This window comes from Bombina bombina, chromosome 1 (assembly GCF_027579735.1).
Source record: "Bombina bombina isolate aBomBom1 chromosome 1, aBomBom1.pri, whole genome shotgun sequence".
NCBI classification, from domain to species: Eukaryota; Metazoa; Chordata; class Amphibia; order Anura; family Bombinatoridae; genus Bombina; species Bombina bombina.
In genome coordinates, this window is record NC_069499.1 from 447,347,338 (window position 1) to 447,372,106 (window position 24,769).

The window sequence follows — 24,769 nt, forward strand, 5'->3', positions numbered from 1 at the left end:
CCATTTGTAAGAGCACTAGAGGGCAGCACTATGTCCTGCCCTGCAGTGTTCCAGGCACCTACCTAAGTATCTCTTCAACAAAGAATACCATGGGAACCAAGCAAATTTGATTATACAAGTAAATCACAATAAAACATTTTTTTAATAATAAGTAAAATTTATTCAGTTTCAACCAACTTACGTTGAGTAGTAGAACATTTGTGTGATGGTGGCTTTACATCCAATCAGAATAAGGTTAAAATAAGTCAGGACTCAGGAACCATTTTTTGTGAATATACTCAATTACACGCATCAAGTGAAGGACTATGAGTTCTAGCTGCAGAATTTCTATGTCTTTTTTTGATGTTTTCGGAATTGGTTTAAAGGCAATAAATCATTTTTGGACTTCCTTGTACCTTCACATAAACTATGGAACATTTGGATGACTATAATTTTCATTTAGTTTTCTGTTTAAATATATTTTTTATATTGATGTCCTAAAAAAACACAGGGACATTTTTTTTGCAAACTAAATTATATCACGAAGGAGGAAAACTAATTTGTACCATCGAATTTAAAATACTGAAACCCTATTCAGGCTTGAACTGGATCTTAGCTAAATGTTTACATATTTAAAAATGCACATTTAGAAATAATGATTTATATTTTTATTATATATTATATTAAATCAAATACCTGTCACTAATGTATGCACAAACGATAAAAGATGTATATGATTGTCAATACATGGTTCCAGATAAAAGTTCCTAAACATAAAACATTTCTACCATATTTAAAAGTACATGAAAATAAATAGAATGTTCAGCCTCAGAAACTATTGCAAATCATTTTGTCATGTAAACTGCAGTTAAAAAAAAAGTCTGCTTTAGCCCTTTTTTTTTTTTTTAAGAATTTATCCTAAATGTTTGTGCTCTCTCACATGCTGTGGTTGAAAGGAAATGTTCAGCACACAGAGCATACTTACCAGCTGGTGCCTGAGTTAGCGATACAATTAGCATTGCTTTCATGTATGTATGTGATACTGAACTCACATAAAAAGGCTGCTTTATAGCAGTGCATTCATGTTACTATAATGTTGCTGTACAGCCTTAGCATACTGCTGTATTTTGTTGTCCCTTTAATGAAAATGGTCAGGGACATACATTTAGCCCCTATAAAATGTCTGCTCTATAATGGCTAGCCTTACTACTAAATTTGTCTGTTAAAGGGACAGTCTAGTCAAAATTAAGATTTCTGATGAAGCGCATGTGCCCATGCGTGAAACGCGTCAGTTAGGAGTCTACCTTGTGTCTCCCATGGAAGCCTGTTCCTAAGTAAACTTTATGTATCTACTGCAAGACTCAGCGCTTCCTTTTCCTTGTTTCAAAATTAAACGTTCATGATTTAGATAGGCCATGCAATTTTAAACAACTTTCCAATTTACTTTTATCATCAAATTTGCTTTGTCCTCTTGATATTCTTAGTTAAAAGCTAAACCTAGGTAGGCACATATGCTAATTTCTAAGCCCTTGAAGACCACCTCTAATCTCAGTGTGTTTTGACAGTTTTCACAGCTAGAGGATGTTAGTTCATGTGTACCATATAGATAACATTGTACTCACGCTCGTGGAGTTACCTAGGAGTCAGCACTAATTAGCTTAAATGCAAGTCTGTAAAAAAAAATGAAATAAGGGGGCAGTCTGCATAAGCTTAGATACAAGGGGGCATATATATCAAGCTCGCCAGAAACACCAGTTATGAAGCAGCGGTCTAGAGAGTGCTGCTCCATAACCTGTCTGCCTGCTCTGAGCAGGCGGACAGATATCGCTGCAATTCAACCCGATCGAGTACGATCGGGTTGATTGAAACCCCCTGCAGGTGGCCTATTGGCCGCGAATCTGCAGGGGGCGGCATTGCAATGCTGAATACGGAGAGCGTATTGCTCTCCGCATTCAGCGAGGTCTGTCGGACCTGATCCGCACTGTCGGATCAGGTCTGACAGACCTTTGTTAAATAGGCCCCAAGGTATCTATCTTTTTAAGCAATAAAAGTTCTGGAGTAGACTGTCCCTTTAATTATTCGTCCTGCTTGATAAAACTGGCAGTAACTAAACCAGTGTTTTTATTCACCTGCTGCACAATTTATTGATGATGTTAGCACAGAACATAAAATGCATTTTTGTAGCTATATTGACTATTTGGCGTCTTTTTCTTGATACACAACAAAATGCATCAATAAAACATTAGCTAAAATAAACATTAGTTCAATCAATAGTGTTTGCCCATACGTAAAAAAAAAAATATAATTTTTAACTGCCTCGTAAACTGCCATAAATGACAAATAATTATGTTAATTCTATTGTTTAAGTTCAGAGAAAATCCATGTTTGAAACTTAAACGCTACATCTCTCCTACCCACGATGCTGCATGCTGGTACATCTAAGACAGGACTTCATCTCCTTACCAAGTAGCTTCTCGTTTAATAATTTAATCCTTAATATTGTTGGGGGTTACTACAGTGTTTTAGTTTAAGTGTAAGTTCATTCTAAATGAGTATTGAAAACCGGCATTTTGCTAATTTTTTACATTTTCAAGTGAATACCGTAATTTTTATGATTAACTTTTCTAATTTTTTGAATAATACATAATATATTATAATTCCTAATCCTTACCCTTGTAGCTGCAATTAATTGTGAAATCAAGTGAAGCTGTTTGTTCTTAAAAATCTTATTCACATACATTTAGATATCTGATAACCAATTTGGGAAAAAGGTTCTCAAGAGGTTGCATGTAATGATAACATTTAAAACCTTCTATTTTTTGGATCACTTGGAATGTTATTTCCAAGCTAATATGAAAAATGCTGAAAAACTACATTCAGTGTTGTGAGTGTGTTGACTATGGTTGCTAAAATCCTAAAAATTTATTTCAGGATCACAAAATCATATCTGCAAAAGAGATAGGCAATACTAGATCCCAGACCCCCAATTAAAACGTCACAGGGTAGACCTGGGATCCCATACAGGTGAAGTTAGTCAGTGTGATCTACTTGCCAAACTGCTAAAAGGGGCGGACTGAGACCAATCAGGGCCCCAGACAAAATTTAGGGAGGGGCCCCCACTTTCTCACACTGACCCAAATGTATTCAAATTTATGCAAATTAACATGGTAGCCTTCCTGCTATGCCCCAACCAGGCCCCCCAACCTCCAGGGCCAGACCCCACACTCCATGGCCCTCACAGCGACAGACCCCCGACAGGGCACCCTACACTCTAGGGCCCCTAGAGCAACAAACCCCACATCCAGGCACAAGGCCCCCACTCTGGGCCTGGGGCACCCACTAAACCAACACTTAACTGCTTAGTTATTGATAGGACATCTGTCAGCCCCAGCTTAAGCAGCAGACCAGGAGCCATGGAGATGCCATTTGTGGGCCACCCGATATGCTGGGCCCTCGGGTCAGGTCCTATTAGCCCGGCTGATCAGTCCACCAGCCTGCTAAACATAAGGAAATTTGAGCTTGCACAATCACCTTATCTTCATTGACAGGAAATATTATTGTTGTGCTAAATCTAAAAACAGGACTGGAGACAGACAAAATATTTAGTATATCCTTGTGTGACACAAATAAGGACATAATCTTCTACATAGGTCTCCAGTGTTCACCCAGATATATCTTTAAAAACTTGGTCTATATCTAGTCCTCAAGTATAAACACTAATTGAACCTGCTTAAATGTTTTAGCTGTGCTTTAATTTTAACTCTCCATATTTAGGTCACCCTCGCTTCTTCAACCAACTATCAACTGGACTTGATATTATCGGTTTGGCTGGAGAATGGCTGACATCAACTGCCAATACAAATATGTAAGTATTTATTTTAATATTTGTAATAAGTGAGTTGAGTGTGTGCATAAATAAAAGGATAGTAATTATATATGAATAGCTTCAGGAAAATGGATTAACACTTCTTCACATGGCAACAATTATAAAATATTTATAATTTCATCTGTATGTTATTGACACCCAAATCTGTCTCTCCTGAAGTAACTTCCTTTTTTTCCATCTTGTGTCCTCAGCTGACACAATGTGCTGCCAATTTTAAACTATTTGAATCTCAGACACTGGCCTTTAATTACAACCCTTTTACCCAACACATTTCATTGTAAACCAACCTGCATAAGCCAAATGGTTGACAACTCAGTGATTGTTCATTTGTGATTATTTTGGAATCTTAAATATTCTTCCTGCTACAAAATCAATCTCTTGCAGATCATGTTAACACAACCTTTCGAATACACCAACCCGCCAATTCTGTATCTTCCATTTTACTTTGTGCAATCTCCTGCTAATTTGTCTTCTTATTAACCTGCCACAAGTAATGATCATCATCTGCTGTCCCAATCTGTTTCCACACCTGCTCCCAATATCATCCAGAATCTAGTTTAATATGATAATCTATAAAATCCTCAATCAGACTAAACCACCATATATATATTTTCTGAATACTCCTTCAAGTGTCCTATTTCTCATTGGATCATGTTTACTTGATTCTCCAATAAATCATGTGAGCACTTCCATCAGGCTGTTCTCTCACCTTCTGTCTCAAAAATCCCACCATTAATATTTCCAGACTAATGCAAGTTTATATAGTAAACAGATAGATATGATATACTGAACAGTAAGAGGATACTTTATTTGAAATGGAATATGGAGACAAGCAGAAGTAAAGAAAGGTGAGATTAAAACCACAGAATATGTTAGTAAGGAAGGGTGAGAAGACTCATTGTATTAGTGAGGAAGTGTGAGATGACTCTTTTATGGAGGCTCTAATATGTCTTGTGTAATTAAAAAAATAATAAGTGGAAACATGTGAACTATAGAAATAGAAATATTAGTGGGTCAAACATGACTTTGTTTGGTGGGTTTTCAATACTTTGGTAATGTTTCTAATATATGTATCCAATTTTTTCTTTATTAACCCATTTATCAGACATAATCATACACATATTTTGATTGTCAAGCCTTCTTGGTAACATTATGGTCCGCTTCTCAAATATATGTGACCCTTTGCAGAGAATATGTATATTCACAGTAGAGCGTAAAGTCTTTTCTAATATAAAGTGGTAGATACAAAAAATTACAGCAATGTGTGTGGATATCCACAAATATTTGTCACTGCTTGATACTGGATTAGGTAACTGGAACAGTTGGTTAGATCTTTTGCACTATGAGATCTCTTCATCTTTATTAGTAAGCACTACTGTATACATGAACATACACTTTTGGTTTGTTAAACATAAAACTAATTTTTGCCATTTTTTTTATAAGAGAACACTTATACATCTGCATTCATCCCTAAACTAATGTGTTTTAGGGAACGCTTGAAGCTCTAAAAGTCTCAGAGACAAGGGTAAGAATTTCTAAAGAAAATGTGAGGGGAAGAGTCCTGTAGATGGAAATCTAATGAGGTAAAGATAGAGGAGGAGACAGCTTGAGGTTAGTAGCCCATAAAACTGTGAGGCAGGATAAAAAAATTTTTAAAGAGCGCTGGGTCAAGAGAAAGAGAGCATCAGAGAGAGTAAGAACTAGACACAGAGACAACAAAATGACATAAACAGAGAGAAGATGTGAGGTAAAGAGAGAAGGAAAGGGAGAAAACAAGAGATCTGTAGAAAAAAACATGTTTTGTCTCAGTCTTCCTTTTGTTGAACATTGTCATATATCTTCTCTGCATCAAGTAATAGAATATTTTGCATACTGAGCCTCTTACTAGAGGTTGCATTTGCAATAGGGCAAAATGGAGATGTCTTGGGTTATCTTTACTCTCATTGGTTAAGTATTGTATAGTCCACAACATGGGTGTCTATAGATGCCTGCGGATGCCCATGGTTCACAATGCATTTTTGTTTATATTTATTCTGGTGTAAACGCAGCTGCTCATAACTGGGCAGCACTATCAAATATTGTTTTGTTGTAATATAAAAAAAATTACAAGTAGAATAAAATTGCATTTTGGAGTCCTAGAAAAATTTGCATGTGATATTTAAAACCATCCCTATCCAAACAGTAAAACTTCAGTTAGTGAGTTAAGGATTTGCATGCTGTAAATCTAGGTGCCAATTAGCAAGACATATACCATATTTTCAGGAGTAGACGGGTTATGGGAAATACAAGAGCTTAATATTGCATATATACAAAGAATACCTCACCTAACGGATGGAGTGAGCACATGAAATAATACAAATTATCTACAAATTGGCCTCTAAGGTAATATTTACCAAAACATCTTAAATGCACATCTATAACACATCACTGTGCATTTAATTTGTTCTTTTGTAAAATGTTCTTATCAAGGTTAGGCCACCAAGCAGCATTCATGCAGATGGCATTCAAATTGCCAGAATTTCTTTCTATATACAGAGAGAGTTACATTTCAGCAGCTAATAAAATAGCTGATTATAGTAATAAATCATGCACAAACCGAAGTCCCATACTGAATACACTCAGCTGCATTTCATTAAATATTGGATACATGGGAGCTATCAGTAGAATTACAATACTGTCTGAAATCTGATTATTTTATTGCCCTTTTTATCTCAATTACGGAATCCTATGATTTGACAGTGAAATATAATAAGTCACAAATACGTGTGAAACTAATAGTCAAACTAGGCTGCTGTTTTAAATTGTGTATTGATTTGGTCATCGTCTAAAAGAGAAAATATATGAATTTTACTTTGTATTTCAAAACATGTTCTGTAGACCCAGATATTAAAAATGTCAAATTATCTTAAAAGTTTTAAAACATTTTTAAATGTATTTATGTTTTTAAAGCTATGCTCACTTTGAACTTGAACACATTCCTGGCTTCTGCAATTTTTTTCACCAAAGTTATTAAACTATATAGATCTTTGATCAACCTAGAAATATTTTATTTTTTAGACTGAACTTTTAAATATATTCTGGTGAAATTAGATTTTTCTAGGATTTGATGATTAAATAAAAATTAGGCAAATTCTTTTTAGCATTAAATTGTAATGTAGGATTCTCACCTTAACATTCAGAGCCCTCCATAGCTAGATAAACAGCTGTCAAGCTATAATTTGCCCTTATAAAAAGTTTTGATGGAACCCGCAGTGCTGACAAAACAATCTCACCAGAGCGCAGATTACCGGACCCTTAGAGTTCAAGATGATGGTGTTAATAAAAAATTACTTAAACTTCAAACTGCAGTAACTTTCCTAGTACGTTAGGTACGTCAGTTATCTTTTAAAGAGTTTTAGAAATGGTTCATAGATTGTACTAGCTAACCCCACCTTTATCATATAGGTTGTTCTGCAGAAATAAATATAGAGCTCTTTTAGAATCATGTTGGGACAAAGCCTCAGGATTTTCTGAATCTGAAATGTATAGGGAAATCTTATATATATATATATATATATATATATATATATATATATATATATATATATATATATATATATATATAGGGATCTTTCATTGAAGGTTTCAGAGGTTTTGCAGGAAATCTGTATTACATTTAGGGTCAAAATAAATCCCATGATCTGTATTGCATCAAATGGTTAGCTACTAGACATGTGCGTTTCATTTTGTTCCGAATCGAAATTCGGACGAATTTGCCAAATTCAGAGATTCGAATCGATTCGAATTTCCGAATTACCCTAGCAACGAAACTAAACTAATCCGAATGCATTTGTAACAAAAGAATCTGAATTAGTTTGGATTTATTTGTTACATTCGAATGGCCATGGACTAATCACAATTCAGTATACAAATTAAATTTAGTGAGATTTAGTGAGATAGAACAGTGAAATAATTCTGTTTGTGTTACTTGGAACCATCTGAATCATCATAACACATACCAAACTTCCAAATTTACTAATCGAATCCGAAACGAATACATCCGAATATATCCAAATTTATTAGAATGTAAATGAATCCAAAACGAATACATTCGAATGTATCCGAATCGATCCGAAACGAAATTTGAAAAAAAATCCGCATTGGCCCGAAACTAATCTTTCTGCTGTGCACATGTCTGTTAGCTACCTTATGTTCTTTCTGCACATCTTTTTTTTAAAATTATAATCTACCAATAATGTATATGATATACATATATATTGTTTTCTGTTAATATGTATACACATATTTACACATAAATATATATGAATATAATCGAATACATACATATTTACTGGGAACACACAGTTACCATAGACCGCCAATGTAAAGGCCATTTTTTTAGTGCCATTTTTTTTTCTAACACCCCACTCCCACCAACATTACCCCCAAAATATTGCCTACTGCAGTTATTGTATTAAAATAAAATGCAAACATTTTTTAATAAAAAACTAAAATGCCCTTTTGAGAGCATTTGAGGCACTTTTAGAAAATTAACCAGAGATCGGATCTCTGGCTAATTTTCTGAGCGCTAATTGCTCCCGCGAGCTCACGGTAGCAATAACCAGCCACTTGTAATGACTGGTTAATCATCATGCACCCACAAACGAGCAAATTTGCCCGCTTGTAGGAGTGCAATAATTTAGCGCTCCACTTGTAATCTAGCCCTTTGTGTCTTAAGGGTGGCTTGAAGTTATATATTTTTCAGGGCTAGGGTGATGAGTTGACATAAACCAAAAATATTATATTACATGTATAGCTCGTACACAGGAAATAAAAGAAAATTACATATACTTGTGCATTTAACATTAAAGGACCTTCATCTTAGGTGTGCTGAGGTTACCATACATTTTTAAACAACTTTCTAATTTACTTCTTTGATCAATTTTGCTTCATTCTCTTGGTATCCTTTGTTGAAGGAGTATCAATGTATTGCTGGGAGATAGCTGAACACATCGGTTAGCAGCTAGTTTTCAGCTTCTGAGTCTTCTTAGGTATGCTTTTCAACAAAGAATACCAAAAGAACTAAGCAAATTAGATAATAGAAGTAAATGATAAAGTTGTTTAAAAGTGTGTGCTCAGTCTGAATCATTAAATACATTTTTTTGGGTTTCCTGTTCCTTTAATCCAGTTGTCCCTGTATTAGTTACTTTAGAAATAATAACAAAAAAATACAAATGTGTGTGCCTCATTTTCATTTTACATTTAAAGCTTACAGTCCACCTAAAACAATTTTTTACATTTAATATTTATCAACAGCATAAACTAAGTAACGTTCTTATTTGCTATTTTATTTAAAATAATATTTTTTATTTAATAGGCCACCATAATAGACAAAATCAAAGAAATTACATTTTTGTAAATTAGCATTATTCATGCAAATTGTAAAGTCTGACCATGAAATTAATTTCAGAGCAGCCAAATAAGATATATATATTATTAAAGGTAAACAATATAAAGTAAGTATAATTAAAGGAATACTAAACCCAAATGTGTTACTCCTATTATCATTTTTTCTTTGTTATCTTGCTATCTTTATTTAAAAAGCAGAAATGTAAAGCTAAGGAGCCGGCCCATTTTGGGTTACTCTTGCTTATTGGTTGGCTGAATGTAGTCACCAATAAGCAAGCACTATCCAGGGTGCTGAACCTAAAATTGGCTGTCTCGTAATCTTTACATTCCTGCTTTTTAAATCAAGATATCAAGAGAACAAAGAAAATTTGTAAAAAATTATTAGAAAAATATATTCTATAACAATATGGTATTTTCCCATATTAAAAAGAGCACAAAAAAAAAACCATCTGAAAACTAAAATATATTCTTATTATTATGCATGGGGACACAGTAATTGCCCCTAAAATGTGTGTGTGATGGACACATCTTAATGAAATAAGTTTTGCTCTGAATCCGTGAACTATTTAACAATCAGAAAACTAAAATGCAAAATGATTCTAGGTAATAATAGGCCTATTCATCCATATCAATTTACTAGATAAAGCCAGAAATAGTGTATTTAAAGGCTCATAAAATTGAGACTTGGGATTGATCCCATTAGACTATTTCTCATTTAAAGTGCAATGCCTGACATGTATAACTCTTTACACCATATGAGTGTTCTCTTCCATTAGATTGATAATTCAGCCGGCTGCACTCTTTGTTTTTTTGGGGTTGTTTTTTTTGCATGGTTAATTACAATATCATCACTAATAATTGCTCTTGACAGATATTGACTTAACAATACTGTCGAAACAAAGTTGTCCTTGAGAGTTACTAGATGTGGCACGCTACATAAATAATTACATTTGGATTTTTAAAGCAAAGTTCAATATTTTTAATTATTTTTGTGTTGTTTATAATGTAACTCTTAATAGTAACTCTGTTTCCAAAAGGGACATGTATTACAATATGACACCCATAGTTAAAGGGACAGTATACCATAGAATTGTTATTGTTTTAAAAGATAGATAATCCCTTTATTACCCATTCCCCAGTTTTGCATAACCAACACAGTTATATTAATACACTTTTTACCTCTGTGATTACCTTGTATCTAGGAACTTTCTTCCAGCCCCCGATCACATGACTGTGACTGTTTATTATCTATTGTCTTAAATGTGGCATTGTTTTGTGCTAAATCTTATTGTGCCTGAACATATTGTTATCTATATGGCCCACATTTACTTTCAGAAGCTTTTTCATTAGAATCAAGCAATGATTTTTTGATGCATTTTGAAATTTTGTAAAATAACAAATTGACAATAAAATAAATGTATTTTGTTGATCATTAGTATTAATAGTATTATGCTACATCTATTAAACAATATACATTTTCTATAATCTCATACTGTATATATTTGCATTCTAAAGGTTTACGTATGAGATTGCTCCAGTTTTTGTCCTTATGGAACAAATAACTCTACGGAAAATGCGAGAAATAATTGGTTGGACAGAAAAGGAAGGTGATGGAATATTTTCTCCTGGTACGTCCATTGAGTGGTAATATGGTAAAAAAGAAATGAGAATGTTTGTGCTCAGAAACTTCAGTCCTAGATCAAAATAAAAATATGATTGAAGAAATATTTCCAGCATAAATTTGTATATATTTTTGAATATAAGAATACATTATTCAAAGATCTTGAAGCAAAGAAAATTGTGAAAGCTAAGCAGGTTATTGTGCACACAATAGATATGGTTAATTGAATATTGCAAGAGTAAAGGGACAGTCTACACCAGAATTGTTATTGTTTTAAAAGATAGATAATCCCTTTATTACCCATTTCCCAGTTTTGCATAACTAACAGTTATAATAATATACTTTTAACCTCTGTGATTATCTTGTATCTAAGCCTCTGCAAACTGCCCCTTTTATCAGTTCTTTTGACAGACTTGCAGTCTAGCCAATCAGTGCCTGCTCCCAGATAACGTCTCGTGCACAAGCACAGTGTTATCTATATGAAATACGTGAACTAACCACCCTCTAGTGGTGAAAAACTGTTTAAATGCAATCTGAAAGAGGTGGGCTTCAAGGTCTAAGAAATTAGCATATGAACCTCCTAGGTTAAGCTTTCAACTAAGAATACCAAGAGAACAAAGCAAAATTGGTGATAAAAGTAAATTGGAAAATTGTTTAAAATTACATGCTCTATCTGAATCATGAAAGTTTATTTTGGCCTAGATTGTCCCTTTAAAATAAGCTAAACAGGAGACAGTTTCAGTGAATCTATCTAATTAAACATATGCAGTAGAAAATAACTCCATTTATCACTTTATTTGTTGCTTTAAACTTGTGCAGATAATTAAAAAAAAAAAATCAGGAAACTTTCTAGATATTCTTATGAATATAAAATAAACTTGGAATGCCCATATTATTATCAAACTTTTTTTTTAAAATAATCATTTAAGTATTGACAACAATATTTTGATATACAATTTTTTTCTAATTAAATCTCAGAACCTCCCACTGATGAATCAATATTTGGTTGTGTTAGATGTAGCCAATCACCAGTGGCGCTATTTAAATTAATGTTTTTTTTGCAGAAGTTATGGATCAAATGTAATCATTACAGAACCTCCACAGATTGCTTTTGCATTTTGTCTTTCCTTAAAATTTACTTGGTCAGTGGGAGGTACTAAGACATATTTACCTTTACATTGTGTTTTTGCATATATTTTCTTAAGTGCATGCTAGAAAATAGGAACTCCAAGGGATATTGCACTTTCAAAATTAATGTGATCCCAGTGATCCATTTTACCTTCTCAAGTGAATTAAATGGTTTACAAATAGCTAATTTACCTTTATTTTTTGTCATATAAAATAGTTTATTTTGCCTGGTGAAACCGCCACCTATACCGAAAAAAATGGCAGAAATCAACCTCAGTGTATGGGGCATAGAGGGAACAGACAGCGAGAGCCCAGTCCATTTGAAAGGGGTTTCCTGCACCAGCTTTGAATACTATGAACTGTTATCAGCTGCTTGTCTTAGTGCACTGTTCCTTGAAGTGACCTAATTTGTTTTATTTGAATATTATTAATTGTTAATCGATTGTAATATTCAACAGGGGGAGCTATATCCAATATGTACAGTATTATGGCTGCACGCTACAAGTACTTCCCTGAAGTGAAAACCAAAGGCATGGCTTCTGTTCCCAAACTGATCATCTTCACCTCAGAGCATGTGAGTAATATACAATTTGCAAACCTCCTAGTCAGGAAAATAACTGATGCATCAATTTAAATGAGATGTAAAGCTTTAGAAAATTGTATTCTTATGTTTGAAACCCCAACTCCTCCAGGCAGTTCAGAAAATGATTTGTTCTAAAAAAAAGTAGAGAAGGCACGACATAGCGTGATTCTGTAAAGTATATCTTATTAAGTATGCTAGGTATGATACACACATTTGGTGAAGCACTAAAACAGTGCAAACTGGGCTGACCGGACCCTCAGAGTTGTCCGGTAAAACTCTTTTCTTGGCACAGGAAACACAGATTCTTATGGTAACTCTTCCCTCGCAGTAGATTGGGGTTTTAATTACCCTTTAGGTTCCACCTCTCTGCTCCAGACTGACACAAACAATGTACAGCAACGCGTTTCTCAGTATCCAAACTGTTTGATCAGCCTGATGAAACAGTTTGGATACTGAGAAATGCGTTGCTTGCTGTACATTGTTTGTGTTTAATAAACACTTGTTTTTAAGCAACTTGCTACCTTTTTTAATCGTTGGTGACCTATTCCCATTACCTGTCAGTCTGGAGCAGAGAGGTTGAACCTAAAGGGTAATTAAAACACCAATCTACTGCAAGGGAAGAGTTACCATACGACTCTGTGTTTCCTGTCCAAAGAGGAGAGTTTTACCGGACTGCCCAGTTTGCACTACATTTTAGTGCTTTTACCAAATGTGAGTGTATCATACCCAGCATACTATATAAAATATACTTTACAGAATCCCGCTATGTGGCGCCTTCTCTACTTTTTTCTAGAATAACTTGGAAGTGGATGGCCTTATACCTCGAGGAGAGCTGCCTACCTGTGTAACATACACACAAATTATATTGGACTATCTATATATGGTGTAGTCTATATGTATCTTTGTGTACATTGTAATAATATAGACCGAGATAGTGGATGAAAGTATCTGAGTTGACATCTGTTACAAACACTATTTTCTGTTGGTTTATATACATATCATCACTGTGATAGCACCCCTATTTTTACTGTAGGGTGTTACTTTTGATTTTTTTTACTTCAGAAAATGAGTCTACAAAAAGTAATATTAATTTAATTTAACTAAACATAAAACCTAAATGAGGTAATATTTAAAGAATCATAATTTTACCTCATAGCTACAGAGTTCCATAAAGTATTTACATGTTGACTACCAAATCAGGACATGTACCTCAGTATACTGTATATGGTTTGTATTTATTAGAGAGGAGGGGCCAGCTTTTTTACACCACAGAAATCTGGAGCAATGCTTGCAAATATATGATTGGGCACCATCATAATAATATTTTGTAGACATTAAATTACTTTATTTTAATGAAGATTATTTTATTATGTTAAAGAATAATTTTTAAAATTCATATTTGGTGGTCTTCTATGCCACTTTAATTATTATGCAAAATTAATTCAAAATATGGGCTATTTTGTAAAAGGCATCAACTAAGTCTGCTTGACTTTAGTAAGTTTGCATTAAAGTAGGAAACTGGCTTTCCGGAACATTTTACTAATATGTTAGGTATGTGCAGCATCACTTTAAGCAATAACTATGTTTTTACAATATTAAGTAGAATGATTTGTCTAGTAAAACATTGCTAAAAGAAGTATTTCTGTGTGATTTGTCCTCTGACTGAATGTAGAGAATATCATATAACATTTTTAGGAGATCATTTACTGGAAGTGTTCTGTCCATGATTTTAGCATCCAGGTAAATATAAAGTGTTTATATTTAATAAGATATTGCCCAGCTGCAAAGCATATCAAAACAGAATGTCAATTTGTATTGTCATTGTTCTTTACCACCATCATACATAACGTTTATATACAGGACATGTATGTAAAATGTATACTGGAAACAAACTAATATGCTGACTTCAAGTGTTTCTTTTTTACTATCATATTGCATTAAGTGATCACTTGTATTAGATGCACTGAGTCACCATGGTTTTTCTTTTATTGGATGTTGTCCCAACTGCAATATTGAGGCTGGAATTTCATACGGTAGCCTCATGCACCATCCTAGCTGTATCTGCTGGTCTCACAGCCATAACAGAGACAGCAAAATCTGATCTAAACATTCTCCTTGCAGAAAATTAGAGTACCGTTTTAAGAAACATCTTTAGTTAAGGTTGAGCAATCATAACAAATGTGCTGACAGTCCACTTTTGGGATACCACCATATTGCTTGGTCTAATCGGGAGCAATTGTAGTACTTTATACGTTATTTCTCTTATAAATCCTTGCTATAAATCAGCAATTAAACTAAAAAAAAAATTAAAAATACCATGAGAATTTAAGATAATCGATATAAGATTATCACCAATTTGGTCACCCTCTTTCTTAAAGGTTCACCATCCCTGCCATTGCTCATGGATTGAGACAAAGGAGGGAAATTATAAAGGCAGGAATGGGTTGAAGAGAAGTGACACTATCCTGCACCCTTGATATTTAGTGTTGTGGTTATCTTTGTTAACAGCCCTACATTTTATGGGGTAGAGCCCAGTGTTGAATGATCTATTAAAGGGACAGTCTACACCAGAATTTTTATTGTTTTAAAAGATAGATAATCCCTTTATTACCCATGCCCCAGTTTTGCATAACCAACACAGTTATATTAATATACTTTTAACCTCTGTGGTTATCTTGTATCTAAGCCTCTGCAAACTGCCCCTTTTTTCAGTTCTTTTGACAGACTTGCAGTCTAGCCAATCAGTGCCTGCTCCCAGATAGCTTCACATGCACAAGCACAGTGTTATCTATATGAAATACGTGAACTAACACCCTCTAGTGGTGAAAAACTGTTAAAATGCAATCTGAAAAGAGGTGGGCTTCAAGGTCTAAAAAATTAGCATATAAAATTCCCAAGTTAAGCTTTCAACTAAGAATACCAAGAGAACAAAGCAAAATTGGCGATAAAAGTAAATTGGAAAATTGTTTAAAATGACATGCTCTATCTGAATCATGAAAGTTTATTTTGGCCTAGACTGTCCCTTTAATGATATCCTACACAGTAATGTTCTGACCACTTCAGTTACATTACACAGTGATAATGATAAATAATTTGTTCTAAAAAAGAACAAAAAACAAAACTATCAACATTTCAAGAGACCAAAGATAGGCAGATGTCTCAGATGCACCATTTGCCAATATGATAAGATGGTTTTCCCTTTTGTAAATATTCAGCATTGTTTTGATATATCTAGACTGACACTTAACTTTGTTCCCTATAAACACACTGGGGTATATTCTAGCTTTCAATTGGCTTGTTGAAAAAGTTCAAATTAACATTAAAGGGACAGTCTAACAACTTTCCAATTTACTTTTACCCCAATTTTGCTTTGTACTCTTGGTATTCTTAGTTGAAAGCTAAACCTAGGAGGTTCATATGCTAATTTCTTAGACCTTTAAGGCCACCTCTAATCCAAATGCATTTTAACAGTTTTTCACCACTAGAGGGCATTAGTTCATGTGTTTCATATAGATAACATTGAGCTCATGCACGTGAATTTACCAAGGAGTGAGCACTGATTGGCTAAAATGCAAGTCTGTTAAAAGAACTGAAATAAGGGGACAGTATGCAGAGGCTTAGATACAAGGTAATTACAGAGGTAAAACGTGTATTATTATAACTGTGTTTGTTATGCAAAACTGGGGAATGGGTAATAAAGGGATTATCTATCTTTTTAAACAACAAATATACTGGTGTTGACTGTCCCTTTAATGATGAATTGGGTAGAAAAAAAGTATTGACAGGCTTTCTGACAAGATAAGAATACCCCTCATACTACAGAGTGAACATTCTCCTTTTTAAAGAATTAAATAGCAATATAAATTGAGAAAGATAGGAGTTTATTTCCCATGAAATGGTCTTAAAAAAGATAAGGGGCATTAAACTGCTGGGTACAACTACAGTAGGATGGTTACTACTCATTATGCTATTGTTTTAACTCCTGTATCTGGAGCTCTTTTTAAAGACGTTCTCTTATTTTAACTCATTACAGCATCCAGTTGGAAAAGCTCTGCATTTTATACTGGGCGCCACCATCTTGTAGCTCACGTATTGTTGTATATTCTGTGAATTCTTGCACATGCTCATATAAAAAGATTATGCACATTTTGTTAATAGAAGTAAATTAGAAAGTTGTTTCAGATAGAGCAAGCAATTGTAATCATGAATGTTTAATTCTTGAGTGTCCTTTTAAGCCGCTAAAGGAGCAGAGGAATTTGCTCTAACAATGTAATGTATGAAAATATTGTTTTTGTGTTGTATTGTTTGTTGGGAAATATTTAAATTTAAAAATCTTTTTTCAGAGCCATTATTCCATGAAGAAAGCTGGAGCTGCCCTGGGATTTGGAACAGAGAATGTGATATTGGTAAAGTGCAATGAAAGGTAGGGAGAATCTTTTTTTGTAATTTTGTTTTGTTTGTTGAAGGGGTGGTTTTATGCTGCATGTCAAGTAACTAATGGTCTGTTAAACAGATCCCATTAAACTGTGTGTCTTGCAGATGATGTTCTGCTTGATATTTATTTATTTGTTCTCCTGTCTTACTTTGACACAAACAGAGGGAAGATGATTCCTGCTGATTTGGAAGCAAAAATCCTTGAAGCTAAACAAAAGGTTTGTGACAAAAATACAAATGTTTTCTTATACTTTTTATTTAATGCCACATTTCAAATGATATTAGTTTTTTCATAAAAACTATGTTGGATACTTTTTTTGTGGCATAATATATTGCAAATAACATTACAGAAAAAAAGCATTACTGTTGTTTTTATAAGAATACGCCATTTTTCTTTTTTTATGTTTCAATTTATCTGTCGTTAACTTTTAAAAGAAAAAAAAACACATCCCACATAATAAACTGTACAGATGTTAATAATCGACTTAAAATAAACCCTGTCAAATTTTTTAGACTATAGGCTAAATTACGAATGATTTAAAGAGACAAAATACCAATGGCACTACTCATGTGTTTACTCCTAACCCTAGTTTATAAAGAGACTCATTCATAGAGATCAGAATTAACGGGTATAGGTGCTGTGTATTAAAGTTATATGTACACAGAGGAAAGAAGGGTTGAGAGGCCCCTTTAACAAGAATACACTATAGTGTATTCTTGTTAAAGGGGCCTCTCAACCCTTATTTCCTCTTTGTAGATTATGAATGGAGATGGAGCGGTAGTTTGCGCTCCCTCTCGCGGATTATCTTTGTTAGATGGAGGCTTTTTGCACATATTACAAGTTGAAAGTAAAAAGTTTTCGTACAAGCACTTACCCGGCGTGGGCAAAAAGCAGAACTTCAAATATTGAAGCCCCCTTTAACGTATTCCTCCATAGTCTTCAATGGAGTGCGAAAAGTAGATAAAATAACCTAACATCCTTATTCACGCACAAACTTGATTGCCATGAGCGTCCGCAGAAATTTTTCTATGGGGGGGGGCGGCAAAAAAATAAAATACCCTAAGTATAATAAAATCAGTGGCAACATGTAAAGCAGACGTCATGCACACAAGTTGCACATCATTTTAAACATGGTAGCTCATTGGTTTCAAAAGAGTGACTCAAGTGAGCTTTATGGTTATATATGCTTAGATATAAGGCAGCATATTATTTATATATATATATATATATATATATATATATATATTTACATACACACACAACACATACAAAGTCTGGCACTCTCTTGCAAGCACTCAGCTACATTAAAAGAAAAATGTAAGAGTTAGTTACAGCATTTGTTCAAATGGTGATAGGCCAAAGACCACGTTAAGGTATTTTCCTGTGTTCCAAACCTACAGTCACACAATGCATGTCTTCAATCAAACACACTGAGAAAACAACAAGGGTGACACAGGCCCTTTGTAATTTCCCTAGACATATGCAAAACAAGGAAATAGATTGCACTCTCAAACTGGAGTGTGTGCACATCCTATGTCACTATAAAACTTACATCCGTGGGTACTCACTAGCACTCACAGACAGATGTACAGCTCCCACCAACTCAGGCAGTCAAACCCAGACCAGCCTGGGTGCTAAGCCTACAGGGAAAAATACAAACAAAAATATTAACACAACACATAGATTTAGATTTAAAGCAAAATGGAAGAGTAAGTTTTAATCTTGCTGTGAATTTGCAAAAGTGTGCCAGGCTTTTTACCTGGAGGTAAATTCCAAGTGGGGGCAAATTTTCCCCCTTGCCCCTCACCCTCCAGACCCCCATGCCGATTGCGTTTTCACAAGTGCGCTAACCCAACGTGAAATATTCCAATGATCTTCACATAGAAGAATATGTTCTAGTTATTCATATATACATATTTCTATATATATTATGTGGAGTTTTTTTGTAAAATACAGGTGGCCCTCGGTTTACAACGGTTCAATTCGCACCGTTTCAGAATAACAACCTTTTTTTTTCAGTCATGTGACTGCTATTGAAAAGCATTGAGAAGCAGTGCATTGATTAAAATAGCCAGTAGGTAGAGCTGTCCGCTTGTGTTGCAGCAAAGATATGCAAGCCAAGCAAGCTGAAATTAATCAGTTTAACCAGACCTGAGCTATCGAGCAGCTTGCAAAGGAACAAGATCTTCCTGTCTATAAATCAGTCTAGATTGGAATGCATAGAAAGAACTGTTTGCAGAAAAATGCAAGTAAAGTCTGTGTTGTGTGATTATTTTATTAGGTTTATAATTCTGTTTAGCAAATGTTTTTGTTCATTTAACTTAGTTTAATTATATATTCTGTGTTGTGTGATTATTTTATTAGGTTTTTAATGCTGTTTAGCATTTAAAGTCTTCATTTCAAACTTTAAAAATAATGTATTAGGTGTTACTTATGCCAATTTTGAGAGGGGACTGGAACCTAACTCCCTCGCTTCCCATTGACTTACATTATAAACTGGGTTTCAATTTACAACAGTTTCGATTTACAACCATTCCTTCTGGAACCTAACCCCGGCGTAAACTGAGGGTTACCTGTATATATCCAATTCCATACCTATATATCCATACATGAGGCCATTTATTATCAATCAACTGTGTTTATAAATCATAATGATAACAGAAACTACCCAAATGACCCTGATCAAAAGTTTACATACCCTGGTGATTTTGGCCTGATAACATTCACACAAGTTGACACAAAGGGGTTTGAATGGCTATTAAAGGTAACCATCCACACCTGTGATCTGTTTGCTTGTAATTAGTGTGTGTGTATAAAAGGTCAATGAGTTTCTGGACTCCTGACAGACCGTTGCATCTTTCATCCAGTGCTGCACTGACGTTTCTGGATTCTGAGTCATGGGGAAAGAAAAACAATTGTCAAAGGATCTGTGGGAAAAAGGTAGTTGAACTGTATAAAACAGGAAAGGGATATACAAAGATATCCAAGGAATTGAGAATGCAAATCATCAGTGTTCAAACTCTTATCAAGAAGTGGAAAAAGAGGCGTTCTGTTTGATAACATACTGCATTCATCTTGCCATCAATTCTGACCAAATTTCCTGTGCCTTTGTAGCTCACACATCCCCAAAACATCAGCAATCCAACTCTGTGTTTCACAGTAGGAATGGTGTACCTTTCATCATAGGCCTTGTTGACTCCTCTCCAAATGTAACATTTATGGTGTCATCACTCCAAATGACTTTGTGACAGAAGGTTTGAGGCTTGTCTCTGTACTGTTTGGCGTATTGTAAGTGGGATACTTAGTGGCATTTGCGTAGTAATGGCTTTCTTCTGGCGACTCAACCATGCAGCACATCTTTCTTCAAGTGCCTCCTTATTGTGCATCTTGAAACAGCCACACCACATGTCCTGTATTTCACCGGAAGTTATTTGTGTGTTTGTCTTTGCATCCCAAACAATTTTCCTGGCAGTTGTTGCTGAAATTTTAGTTGGTCTATCTGACCGTGGTTTAGTTTCAACAGAACCCCTCATTTTCCACTTCTTTATTAGAGTTTGAACACTGCTGATTTGCATTCTCAATTCCTTGGATATCTTTTTATATCCCTTTCCTGTTTTATACAGTTCAACTACCTTTTCCCGCAGATCCTTTGACAATTCTTTTGCTTTCCCCATGACTCAGAATCCAGAATTGTCACTGCAGCACTGGATGAAAGATGCAAGGGTCTGTCAGGAGTCCAGAAACTCATTGACCTTTTATACACACATACTAATTACAAGCAAACAGATCACAGGTGAGGATGGTTACCTTTAATAGCCATTCAAACCCCTTTGTGTCAACTTGTGTGCATGTTATCAGGCCAAAATCACCAGGGTATGTAAACTTTTGATCAGGGTCATTTGGGTAGTTTCTGTTGTCATTATGATTTAAAAAGAGTAAACACAGTTGATTGATAATAAATGGCTTCAGCCAAACACTAACCATAAGTGAAAGAAAAGTTTTTGTGTTATCATTCATATTCTCTGAAAAATGGCCAAGAAATCATAAATTCTGCCAGGGTATGTAAACTTATGAGCACAACTATATATATATATATATATATATATATATATATATATATATGTATATATACACACATAAACACTCACCCGCCACTTTATAAGGTACATATTTCTATATATATTGTGTGGTTTTTATATATATATATATATATATATATATATATATATATATATATATATATATAAATATATAAAAACACGGAAGGGGGACTGCACTCCAAAACCGGACCAGGTACACATCCCATGACCCAGCATCATGCTAGCCCTAGGTGCTAAATAGCACTCACAAAAACCTGTGCCATCACCAGAGTCATAGGCAGTTAACCCCAGACAGGAGTGGGGTTAACTGCCTATGACTCTGGTGACGGCACAGCTTTTTGTGAGTGCTATTTAGCACCCAGGGCTGGCATGTTGCTGGGTCATGGGATGTGTACCTGGTCCGGTTTTGGAGTGCAGTCCCCCTTCCATGTTTTGTATGTTGCTGGGTGATTACATATACCTGTGCACCCTCCCTTGTTCCCAGTTTGTCTGGCTTTGAGAGCCTGCATTGTGTGGCTGTGTTAGGGACTCAGGTGTTGCAAAGGACCTTGACGTGGTGCCTGAGCTTGTCCCATTTGGCCAGATGCGCTGACTAACCTTTCCATTTTAAATCTTAGCTGTGAGCTAGCTGGTGAGTGCTGGGTTTCCTTTATGTGTTTATATATATATATATATATATATATATATATATAGGTATAGATATATACAGATACATATAGGAATATCTATTTATAATTAGAACATATTCTGCTATGTGCAGATCATTAGAATGTGAAATATTTATAGTAAATACATAGTTAAAACCTTTATTAAAAATTAATATGGCATAAATATGTTTTTGTCGACTTAACTGCAAAGGGCTCCAATACACTTTATTTATATATATATATATATAGTGCACTATATATATATATATAGTGCACTATATATATATATATATATATATATATATATATATATATATACACACACACACACACACACACATCTGCCAAAAGTAAGTACACCCCTCACATTTTTGTAAATATTTTATTAAATCTTTTCATGTGACAACACTGAAGAAATGACCCTTTGCTACAATGTAAAGTAGTGAGTGTACAGCCTGTATAACATGGTAAATTAGCTGTACCCTCAAAATAACTCAACACACAGCCACTAATGTCTAAACCATTGGCAACAAAAGTGAGTACACCCCTAAGTGGAAATGAACAAATTGGGCCCAAAGTGTCAATATTTTGCGTGGCCACCATTATTTTCCAGCACTGCTTTAACCCTCTTGGGCATAGAGTTCACCAGAGCTTCACAGGTTGCCACAGGAGTCCTCTTCCACTCCTCCATGATGACATCACAGAGCTGGTGGATGTTAGAGACCTTGTGGATGCCTTGGCCAGTCCATCACCTTTACCCTCAGCTTCTTTAGCAAAGCAGTGGTCGTCTTAGAGGTGTGTTTGGGGTCTTTATCATGTTGGAATACTGCCCTGCGGCCCGAAGGGAAGGGATCATGCTCTGCTTCAGTATGTCACAGTATATGTTGGCATTAATGGTTCCCTCAATGAACTGTAGCTCCCTAGTGCAGGCAGCACTCATGCAGGCCCAGGCCATGACACTCCCACCACCATGCTTTACTGTAGGCAAGAAACACTTGTCTTTGTACTCTTCACCTGGTTGCCGCCACACATGCTTGTTGCCATCTGAACCAAATTAGTTTATCTTGGTCTCATCAGACCACAGGACATGGTTCCAGTAATCCATGTCCTTAGCCTGCTTGTCTTCAGAAAGCTTTTGGCAGGCTTTCTTGTGCATCATTTTTAGAAGAGGCTTCCTTCTGGGACCACAGCCATGCAGACCAATTTGATGCAGTGTGCGGCGTATGGTCTGAGCACTGACAGGCTGACCCCCCACCACTTCAACCCCTGCAGCAATCCTGGCAGCACTCATACATCTTTTTACCAAAGACAACCTCTGGATATGATGCTGAGCATGTGCACTCAACCTCTTTGATCGACCATGGCGAGGCCTGTCCTGAGTGGAACCTGTCCTGTGAAACTGCTGTATGGTCTTGCCCACCGTGCTGCAGCTCAGTTTCAGAGTCTTGGCATTTTTCTTATAGCCTAAGCGATCTTTATGTAGAGTAACAATTCTTTTTTTCAGATCCTCAGATAGTTCTTTGCCATGAGGTGCCATGTTGAACTTCCAGTTACCAGTATGAGAGAGAGTGAGAGCGATAACACTAAATGTAACACACCTGCTCCCCATTCACACCTGAGACCTTGTAACACTAACGAGTCACATGACACTGGGGAGGGAAAATGGCTAATTGGGCCCAATTTGGACATTTCCACTTAGGGGTGTACTCACTTTTCTTGCCAACGGTTTAGACATTAATGGCTGTGTGTCAAGTTATTTTGAGGGGACAGCAAATTTACACTGTTATACAGGTTGTACACTCACTACTTAACATTGTAGCAAAGTGTCATTTCTTCAGTATTGGCACATGAAAAGATATATTAAAATATTTACAAAAATATATGGGGTGTACTCACTTTTGTGAGATACTGTATATATATATATATATATATATATATATATATACTATATATATATATATATATATACAAACAAAGAGGTATCAGCGCACATCCATTTTCAAAAGCACAACCTATTTTTTACTGCTGCAAAAAATTGCCTGCATATACATCAAGAGACAACTATTCTTTTTTAAAAAATATTGGGAACTTAGTCACACAATATGGCCATATTTTGCTTAGCCAGTCACCACTTCCAAGGTGCCCCAATTTGACTGGTCCTACTCTAAGTCCTTGTGCCACAGAGGGCTGAAACATTCCTGCTTTTACTCTTCATAATAGAATGAGACTCCCTGGCTTTTTATTCACAACTCTTTAACACTGTTATGAGCACACCTGAACTTGGGTGGGGTGCTTAAACCAATGGGAGATGGTCAGTCTCCCTGGTAATTTTAAATACAAATACAAAATTTGTTTTTTTAGCACACCTTACAAAAAGTTTAAATCAACATCTGGGAGTGCTGCCAATATGACCCAGTAATTACACAAACAAAGAGGTATCAGCGCACATCCATTTTCAAAAGCACAACCTATTTTTTACTGCTGCAAAAAATTGCCTGCATATACATCAAGAGACAACTATTCTTTTTTAAAAAAATATTGGGAAATTAGTCACACAATATGGCCATATTTTGCTTAGCCAGTCACCACTTCCAAGGTGCCCCAATTCGACTGGTCCTACTCTAAGTCCTTGTGCCACAGAGGGCTGAAACATTCCTGCTTTTACTCTTCATAATAGAATGAGACTCCCTGGCTTTTTATTCACAACTGTTTAACACTGTATATGGCCATATTGTGTGACTAAGTTCCCAATATTTTTAAAAAAAGAATAGTTGTCTCTTGGTGTATATGCAGGCAATTTTTTGCAGCAGTAAAAAATAGGTTGTGCTTTTGAAAATGGATGTGCGCTGATACCTCTTTGTTTGTGTAATTACTGGGTCATATTGGCAGCACTCCCAGATGTTGATTTAAACTTTTTGTAAGGTGTGCTAAAAAACCAAATTTTGTATTTGCATATATATATATATATATATATATATATATATATGTTTTATGTGTATACA

General features: G+C 35.1%; 1 protein-coding gene across 2 annotated transcripts in view; it reads left to right on the forward strand.

Annotated features, from left to right (window-relative positions):
• The window catches only part of GAD1 (glutamate decarboxylase 1), a 170,324-nt gene that overhangs the window by 50,513 nt on the left and 95,042 nt on the right, over positions 1–24,769 (forward strand). For both annotated transcript variants that reach the window (XM_053690083.1, XM_053690082.1), the window contains exons 5-9: positions 3,754–3,844; positions 10,769–10,881; positions 12,461–12,576; positions 16,929–17,008; positions 17,183–17,237. In XM_053690083.1, the coding sequence (XP_053546058.1) occupies positions 3,754–3,844; positions 10,769–10,881; positions 12,461–12,576; positions 16,929–17,008; positions 17,183–17,237 (455 nt within the window). The remainder of the gene's footprint in view (positions 1–3,753; positions 3,845–10,768; positions 10,882–12,460; positions 12,577–16,928; positions 17,009–17,182; positions 17,238–24,769) is intronic.